The sequence below is a fragment of the Carlito syrichta genome, unplaced genomic scaffold (genome assembly GCF_000164805.1).
Source record: "Carlito syrichta isolate Samal-C Ts95f unplaced genomic scaffold, Tarsius_syrichta-2.0.1 Scaffold305216, whole genome shotgun sequence".
Lineage (NCBI taxonomy): Eukaryota > Metazoa > Chordata > Mammalia > Primates > Tarsiidae > Carlito > Carlito syrichta.
The window spans coordinates 219,535-229,833 of NW_007249312.1; the positions used below are offsets into that span (position 1 = coordinate 219,535).

The window sequence follows — 10,299 nt, forward strand, 5'->3', positions numbered from 1 at the left end:
AATAAATGGAATAAACCACGGGTTATTTGACTTCTATAAGCACTGGGAAAGATTAGTTATCGGCATTTGCCATATCTCTTGATGCATTTGGGAAAAAATAGAACACAAAACAAAGGAAAAAAAGATGAAATGACTAACTTTAAGCAAAGCTGAGAAAATGTATAAGGAGGAAAATAATCCACAGGACATTATCTTGTTCCTGATGAACAATTATGTACATGGCCATACAAATGGAAACACTGTATATTGATTTTAACTATACTAAAATGCTACAGTGAGGGAGAGGGTGAGATGACCATGGAAACGAACAAATCCTTCATTTTAAGCATCTTGCCTAATGCTGAGAAATAAAATATGGTAGCATGGCATATTACTTAGAAGTATGAAAGTAAGTATCCGAAGAAAGAGCTAAAAGGGTTTAAAAGATCCAAAATATTTTTGGATTTGGGGAGACACTAAAGAACAAGGAAGGGTGAAAGGGTAAGGCAGGTATTACTGGTTAGAAATAATTTAACATTGTTTGATTCTAAATCTATGTGCACACATTGTTTTGACAAAAATATCAAATTAAAAAGAATACAGAAGGTAATAAAGTGTTATCTAAATATACTAACCATAATTTAAAAACATATCCATGTTATTTCTTTTTTAAATGTAGCATAATGATTGATATTTGATACAGCCTTAAGAAAACAAGTGGATCAGATAGATATTTATATCATTAGCTTCATTGTTAATACCAGTTAACAGACACAAACATCAAGATGACACATTAATATTCACCTAATGAGTTTGAGGTTAATGGACTAACAAAAGAGGCAGAAAATTTTATTGGAGAACCTATTCTCATGAGAAATAGAGAATTCAGGGTCATGAGCATGTATGTCTCGTGAAGATACTAGTGGTGCATCATTTTGGCAGTATTTGAAGACTAAATTATAAAAATCTGCTCCATTTTGTAAGTATGCTTAAAAGTATGAACCAATGACTACATAGATTCTAGATATGAATTTGATTTTTACTCTTGTGATATCACAGCGAATTGGTAATACTTTGTGTTAGCCAAAGGAGTGGCATTAAGAACCTCCAGGGGGAAGAGCTGGGAGGCATTAGGGAAGAAAGAAGGAAATCAGATAGGAAAGAAATATTAAGAACAGATGGCCACTAGTAAAAGGAAAGACTGCACCTTGACCGCTCAATGTTACTACTACATTGAGTAGTAAAGCAATATTACTGATATTGGATTAGTAAGAAAGGAGGTGCTAGGTAGATTCCTCAGTAGGAAAAGAGCATTCAAAAGACTGTAAGTTCTGAAATAGCAGCCTACATAGAGAGGAAGATGACAAATGATTAACAGATATAGAGTTCAAAACCCGATCTGATATATTGGTTTTCTGAAATAAGAAAATTAAGGTGGCATATAGAAATTATTAAGGTTTTAAATAATTACTTGATAATACGTCTGACATTGATCTCATTCTCATTAATTGGCATATTCTGAACCATGTCTACAGGGTTTTAGCAGTGATTAAATTTGTTTGCTATGGGCATTATGGAAGCACAGTAATTATATAAGTACTGTGAACAGCTAGAAGATATAGGCTATTTATAAAGTATAGAGAGTCATAGCTTTGAATTTGACATCCTCCTTTACCTGTTTAATAATGAATGGCTTGGGACAAAGAAAGATTACTTAATTTTTTAAATGTGCAACTAAATTTTATTAAAGAACCCAGGAAAGATATTTTAAAACATTTGTTCAGCAACTAAAATTCTTAAATAAAAATTAAATAATTAAACTGATTTAAAGTTTTCATTAATGCCTGTATATTCATTAATCTATATATTAATAAGGTGAATATAACTATGGTATGAACAGGTTTCAGTAAGTCTAGTTCACATTTTGTGTGTGATAAAAATAACACGTATTTGCTGCAAATAAGTCAACTAGACACGAGTGTATTAAAAAAACAGGTAAATATTCCCCTCTGACCCATTCAATGTCACTACTTGTCTGTAAACTTAATATTTGGTGTGTGTTTGCCTATCTGGTACAAGTATATTGTACTATTCTTTTTTTTTTTTTAAGTGAGAAACACACTTTAAACTTTTAACCTAGTGATTACTGTAGACATGTCTTCTGATCCACACTTTTAGATCACTCGAATAGCTCGTAATATGGATGTGTTATAATTTTTTGACCATCACTTTATCATTGGACATTTAGAGTATTTGCAGTTAGTAACTATTATGTTAAGATGAACCTCCTTTTACATACTGGTTATTCGATTCCTGTAGAATATGCTCATAAAAGTAAAGCTTTCCAGATTAAAAATACCTAAAATCATCAACATCATCATCACTGTTGAATACTGTAGGAACTATATGAGCATGGTCAAATACAAAAATTAAAAGAGGTAAAAGATATAAAAACAGTCTACCACACACTGATTCCTTTTATGCATAAACAGGAAAGTTTGAAGAGTCTATCATAATACACATGCTAACCCAGGGGGCTGGATTATGGTCATTGTTAGTGAATGTGTGATTAGGTACACCAACGACTGTCTTGTTATGGAATATTCAGTAAAGTCCTTGTCTTACCGTGGACATTTCATTATAATGTCTAGCGGTTTCTTACTTCACAAGCATTTAATTTGGTCAATTCCATTGCTTAATAGATCTTAATCTGAAACTTGATACTTTATGGACTCTACAGACTACCAGGTTTTCAAAGCATACACAGACCTTTTTAAATATCTGCAAAGTTTCAACTTCTACTGCTCTTCCTGCACAAAACAAGACCTTGAGAAACCTCTGATAATTATTTGACTGGTAACTAGTATCATGAGGCATGCTTAAAGGAGTTACCTAAAGACAGAGAGAAAGATGTTTCCGTTTCTGACCAACTACCCTACCCTGGGCACTGTATTATGACAGTGAATCATAACTAGAATGTATGCCCATTGAGGGCAGGGATTTTTCTTTTTTTCTGATGTGTCCCCAGTGGCTACTGTAATGTAGTGCCAAGCACATGGTAAGGACTAAATAAATATTTGCTGACTGCATATTACTCAAGTTTAACCGAGAACTTAAGGACATGGGCTTTTAAATGATCTGATTCCAACAATTATACGAGAGCTAAGAAGCTTTCACTTTAAATAGTATATACATAAAACAACTGAAAGCAAGCAACATATTGAAAGGATAATTAGAAATCATGTTATACATATCATACGTATCACATTAACACATCACATCACAACCTTGTTCTACTTCTTAGTTTTAACTTTCAATGCTCAGTTAGCTAGTCTGATCCCAGAAGCACCCTTGCATCATTACATGCCATATCCAGGTGCATAATACAACTCAATGTACACATAGATAGGAAAGAGAGAAACTGTTATGAGGCCCAGAGGCAGAAACATTCAATTGATTTACCTTTAATAAAAGTTTTGGTGAGACTCTTTAGGAAGACAGGACTCTTAGGATTTGCTGATTATTAAACTAGAAGCTGAAGTATTGACTAATTCCTTGAGGTCCTTTCTACCATTTTGATTCCAGGAAAAGTAAAAATTAATTACTTGATAAATTTATTTATTTATTTATTTTTGCCAAGTACAAGTTAGGAGCAGGAATATTTTCCTCAAAATTTATGTAAGATTATTAAGACAATTTTTAATTTCTATGCAATTTTTGGCCCAAGTGGCAAATGAGAACACAGCAGTGAAACTTATATGAGATGTAAACCAGGCCCTTTTCAAGCAAAAAACTGAAGTGTTTCCAATCAGTAGTATGAATTAATTGCTACTTTATTGAAAATAATAATTTAAAAAAGAACAGAAAAAAAGCACTAATTAAATTTAGGTATTACCCACACACTTTTGGGAGGTGGGTGAAAGGGTTATCTGTAGTTATGATGTGAATCCAATTTGACTTTTACATTGAGTATAAGGACTAATATTACAAAAGGGAGATAAAACTAGTAGTAAAAACTGCTGATCTTTTGGAATTAGGAAATACATCTGTCATTGATTCACACAACAATAAAATGTTCTTCAAAAACTTTTGAAACCATTTTTCTGAAATTTATTTCTAAAAGTCACAGAGACAAAACTTTTAAAGCGACACATTTGTACTAAGGATACATGCGTGAGCAAAAAAATAAGCACGGATTACAAAAAATGAACATAGTAAAACTTTAATTAATACAGTATTCAGGATACAAGTAGAATATCACTAGATAAAAATTGCATTTATCTCAGAAATCTATGATAGTATGGGTTGAGATCAACCAAGGTTTAGGATAGCCACTTCACTATTCACATTTTAATCAGTGCTGACCAGAGGCTAAAGCAATTTTCTTTAGGCTAAGATTTTCAGTGAAATTACAGAACCGATCTTCCATGTTATGTATTAAAGTAACATGTCTTAAGGTGATCTGTCCTCATTTAATGGCAGTTGGGGCAAGTCAAACCACAGAGAGCCCTTACAAACACTAAGCACTAAACGATGAATTGTTGGCTTTTGTTTTGGGCCACCTTAAATTTAATTTTGTTTATATGTGGTTTCCATTAACATTCACATGCAAATTCTTTCAGGCAAAAATTTTAACATGGGACTTTGGGCTTGGAGATTTTGCCAACTGTACTCATACTAGTTTTTGAGCAATTAATACTTTCAGAACAATCCCAAGCTGATACTTAACTGGTTGCAATTGTAAGACGCAGAACTTTAAAGTTTTCTGGTCCCTGAAAATTCGGTAGAGCCAAATGCATTAAGTAGAAGTCGTATTTATTTACTTAAAAAAAAAGTCTCAATCAAAGATGACAATGGATAAAACTATATAGGCTCTCATACAATCTTTCTAAATTTTCACCCTGTAAGAAATGATTACAATGTCCTTCAGGCTTGTTACGTGCCCCGAAGAATCAAAAGAAAGCCAACAGGAATTTAACAATTCAACAAGCTAGGAACTATTTACTGTAAGCATATTGTGAAATTCTGGAAGACATACTACCATACTTTGAGAAAACACTATTAACACGTGTCGAAGAAGGCAGTTTATAAATGAAACATTACAAATCTTATGTTTATGCATACAACTTATAAAATAGAAAAGTTGCTATTTTCCAATAGTATAGCATCACACTAACACTATTATAGTTAAGATTGAAAGCTTCTGTACACACGTTCATTACACCTCCAAAGCAGCATATGCCTCTTGGACATCCTCCTTTGTTATCTAACATAGCCAAACATGGTTTCAGGAATTTATACCAGTTTGAGCAGGCTAAAACAATCATTCTGCCTTATTTACTTAATCATGAGACAAAGTTAACCAGTTTCAGGGAACGAAAGTTTCATAATCAGTAAAGAAACATTAATACTAAATCCCCACAACAGGATGGAAAAATGCGTCCAAGGACATGATAAGATATAGAAGAATGGATTATGCCCTTAGACATAGTGAAAGTGGGAAGATAGGAGCCTGAGAAAACATTGAGATATATGGGACCTAAGTGATTATCAAATCAGTAATTACTGGAAACTTAAATGACTGATGCTTTTCTAACACATCATCCAGTTCACCGCTTAAGACTACTCAAAGCTGTTCTGCCATTATATTTTGCTGTTGGTGCAAACTGATACTCAAATAGAGAGCAGTCCGAATCACATCAAACTCCCAAAACAAGAATGATTTGTGATTCTTTTTGCATTCTGAAAATAGTGCTATACTCCCCAATTGTCTTCCTAGCCTCATAGATCTTTCACCCTCCTAGATAATCCAAATTAAACATGTTTGCCTGCAAATTCTTTTAGAGGAAGTAAAGGCAAAACACATCCTGGGTTTTGCTGTTGGTCTCCTCACACACAGGCTTCATCAGTGCGAGGACTCCTCTAGGCATACACTGTGCCACTTTAACAGAACATGAGAAAAACAGAGTTCACATTTTGACAAGTGATTTTTTTTTTTTGGTGGCAGGCTTATTTCTTAAATGAAAACAAAACAAACCCTAAAATTAGATGGCCTGTTTGACAACCTGAATTAGAAACTTAAGACTGCATGAAAAACTTAAGACATGGAAAGTTGTTTCTGAAAAATACAAAATCTGAATTTTTTTTTCACTTTGGCTTTCTTTTTTAAATGAAGATTTGTGGTATTAAAAAAAAAGTTAAAGATAACTCCAAGTCACATAGGGCATCATTTGTCAGTGCTTTGTAATAGATATATCTTAAAAATACTTTTATTTTGAATTTCAAAGAATTTAAGATTTTTTTTTTTTTAAAAATTAAAGCTCTAGTCCAAGTTTCCAGCTGTTAAATTTTTTAAAAATATAATTGGGGTCTCTGATAGAGAGGACTTAGCTGGGCTAAGCTACTTCGATAACCTTACAGGACAGTGAGGTTCAGACAGAGATCATTTCCTGAACATGGTTGACCTTTAACAGAACTGATTATTTCCTCACCCAAACAGTTATGCAGGATACTGCCAGATCTCCACTATAAAAATCTTGCCAGAATTTCTAGACAAGTATTTACCATCCATGTTTAAAAACCTTGTACCACCAGAGGCAAAGCAGATGAAAGTTAAAGTAAACTTGCTTCTAGTCTAGTCTATTTACCTAAATAACTCTTATAAAATCATATGGAAAAATTAACGTATAGAAAGTAATTTCCTTATCTGATCTGTCTGCCAAAAAGTCATTACTAATTCTCTGTAAAAAGAGAAAACTCAACCATAAAATATCTACCTGTTTAAATAAAAATGCCAATCTTGAAGTCTTTTAACACCAAGACATCAAAAAAAAAAAAAAGGTTTGCAAATTCAAGATGGTGCTTAAAGTAAAAGGTATGGTTAAAAAATCTGTATTCATAGTAAGAGACTAAAATCTTGTCACTGCAAAATTCCCCATGGCTTTTGGCACTGACACTGAAAGAAAGATTTTAGTCTTTTGGTCACTTGAAGCTGCTACTAAATACAACAGTAAGCCTTTAAAAAGTGGTTAAAAAAAAAGCATGGAACTGAAGGCTAATTAAGGTAACTACATCATATACAAGTAAAACATAGTTTGAAAGACTCATTTCTGCTAGGGATCTGATCACAGAGGAACAGTTTTCCCACCACCCCTTCCATTTTGAAGAGGGTCCTCTGAAGAATTAGTTCCTTTCAGTAACTGTGAGTGGTGTTGCCTGGCAGCAGCTTCAATTTCCTAGGCTAGTCTTCAATCCGAGTAATTAAGTAATCTCACAAGGAATAATCATACATGGCAACAGGGTAAAAAAGCAGGGCAGTTCTTCCATGCACAAACATTTTCAGGAGAAAAACCATCAATTTTAAAGATAACCATCAGATTTCAGGTATCCTAGCACACTCTAAACCTAAGTTTTGCTTTATACCATTGGTGACTAAAATTATCAATAAGTTTTGCAGTGAGGTTTTCTTCTTGCCTGCAACTATATACACATCGCAAAACTATTCTGCATCACATGATTTTAAATGAAATAAATATAAAAATGAACCACACAATCAACACATAACTTTAATACTCCACATTATTTATCTTGATCACAATGGTGGAAACCTCCTTGTCAACAATCTTGTGAGTTGAGGAGCTGATTCTCATTCTCATAGCCATCAGGCAGATATGCTCTCCGTAGCTGGTCTGACTTAGGTATGGAGCCTCCATTCTTCACATGGCGAGACAGGAAAGCACGGACTGCCGGGTGATCCGCCTTCTCAAGTGGGATGTTGGCTTCCAGGCACATTTTCACAAAGTCCTGGATAACACTGACTTTCTCTGTCTGCGCAGTACTGTTGCATTGAAGAGACGCAGTGAGGGGCCTCTGCTTCTTTCTCACGTTCTGCTCTTCAAATTCTGCCTTCCTCTTGGTGTGAGTCTTTGACTTGAGGTGGTCACTAATGGCAGACTTGCGAACATGATTCAGAACCACATTGCAAGAAGTGCAGAAGAGTTTTCCTCCATCTTCATGCAGCTCACCTCCAAACTCAGTGACTCGATCCAGGGGAGTCACATACAAAGCAGTCTTAGAACGGTTTCGAGCAGGTGGTGCTGTTACTACAAATCGCTCCATTCTGACCTCGAATAAGGTTCTTTCAAGACAAGAGAAACAAAGTGAAGTGTTATAACAACAGTTCATTCTGGAAGTAACATTAACAATAAGAGGCAGGGTATAACTACTTTAAGATTAAAAACGTCAAAAAACTTGATTCACATTAGTAGACTGTGTTTGTCCTGTTAATTTTTAACTTACCTGAAATATGAAAGGGAAGACAGAAAACAGAGCAAGTGACTATTAACAACCAGGTTCATTCCTTGATATAAAATTCAGACAATAAGAAAAGAACTCCCACTAGCTCCAGATGGCACCAGTATTTGGAAGAACCTAATCACAGGTCAACATGTAGAGTATTAATTAGATGAATTGTATTCAATTTAGATAAGCATTCAAGTTTATAGGAGGTTCTTTCACAACGCGGGGGGAACTGATTTTAGAACAACAACTATGGAAAAAGTGTGTTCAAACAGGTGGGTCTATGATTCACTATAATCCTATATGAAGATGGATATAATTTCTAAGATTGTTCTGAGGAGAAGAAAAAAGTAAAAACAACCAGAGAACATAGAACATGCAATTAATAACAATACATTTTAAAGCCAAAATATAAAGTTCAAAGTAAGTCATTTTTCAAAAAGCATGTATACCTCTCCTAAGTTTTCCAAAAGGTGGTAAGATATGCAAAGTGCTACTTTTCTAATATTTTTGGCTCTTTTTTCCATTAAAGATGAATAATTACATTTGTTAATAGCTATTTCACTTAATAACTAGTAAGAACAAAATCAAGAACTTAACATACTGCCTAGTAAATGACAGAAGGTCAACCAAAACGTGTTGAAAAAATGTGCACCTTTACTATTTGTCCAAATACTTAAAATAATTTTGAAGGAGCTTAATAATTTCTCAATTTATCCTAATGATCACTGGATTAAGTTCCCAAATCATAATGTATGGGCACTGAAACCCCGCAATAACATATTTTGGTAGATGACACATGATCATTAAGTCTTAATTGTTCTCTGGGGCCATGCCTTTGGGCTAAGCTTACACCAAATAAGATTTAAGAAATTAAAGTGAGCTTGATAGAATTCAAGATGGAATTCTGTTCTGTATAAATATGTTAGAGAAAGACTCCTAAGTGTGCTCTAAAGAACTGTGCTTTATAAGTACGATCAGAAACAACGGAGTATTCCATTAATCCACACTAGAGAATAGCTAGGCAACATAAAGTCTCTTTCAAACGAACTTTAAATTGTCAATGTTAGACACCCATGGACCAAACCCAGAAAATTTAACATTCCACAGATATTCCAGAAATTATGATAAAGTCTAGGTTCTAATGGATTTAGTTTTTTCCATTAATTCATTTGTCAAATGCTGTTTTAGGCAATAGGCTTGCAATGGTAGAGAGGACAGACATGATTCCTACCTAGATATTTAGTGAATTGCCATTACAAGTTTGACTTTAAGTTAATGATGTGTGTTCTGACTCTCATAACAAACCAGTCCCTATTGTGAATAATCATTTTAACCTAGCTATGAAAAACATTAAGTATTTGTGCCCCGTCATGCCTAAATCTTACTTTCTATCTTTTAAGTACTTGGATTTCAAAAACAACAAATAAGCATGTAATTCCTCGTGGCATAAAATGCTCAATCATTTGTGCTAACGTGAAAGCTCTGTACTCTCTTTCCGATGCCTCGAACTTTCAAAAAGTCTGTGTTGCTGCAGAGGCAAATATCCACCCAGCAGAGGATGCTCGAGTTTACATACCCGAAGAACAAAAGTGTTTTCAGTAGGCGACCAGAATATTTTAAACAAACGAAGAAGCTAAGAAGTGCAGGAACTGGCCAACACAACAGAAGTAGCAAATCACTTACTAGATCAAAACAAAACTCATCAGAAGTTTGCAAGCTTAAATGTTTACCGGGTTTGTTTCCAGTTTTTTTGTCCTGATACTCAGCAGAGAAGGGTCTCCGTGCAAAACCAGAGACGCATCAAACCCTGGCGCGTTCCGTCGGCTCACACCCGGCGATGCCTTCAAATCAGTTTTTCAACAAGTGGTGGTGGGGGAAGAGTCTCTGGGCTTGCACCCGACTTTCCCTGCGGTGCCGGGAAGTCATGCCTTTCCTGCAAAACACGGAAAAGCGGGACGGAAGGGTGGGGGAGGGGAGGAAGAGACGAACACGAGCGTCAACAACAGCCTCCCCGCAGGT

General features: G+C 34.7%; 1 protein-coding gene across 1 annotated transcript in view; it reads right to left on the reverse strand.

The window, feature by feature from the left end:
* Positions 1 to 4,004: 4,004 nt before the first annotated feature.
* The window catches only part of CGGBP1 (CGG triplet repeat binding protein 1), an 80,105-nt gene continuing 73,810 nt past the window's right edge, over positions 4,005 to 10,299 (reverse strand). The window contains exons 2-3 of the mRNA XM_008061359.2: positions 10,011 to 10,213; positions 4,005 to 8,116 (exon numbers count right to left, since the gene is read on the reverse strand). Of these exons, the coding sequence (XP_008059550.1) occupies positions 7,594 to 8,097 (504 nt within the window). The 5' untranslated portion in view covers positions 8,098 to 8,116; positions 10,011 to 10,213 and the 3' untranslated portion in view covers positions 4,005 to 7,593. The remainder of the gene's footprint in view (positions 8,117 to 10,010; positions 10,214 to 10,299) is intronic.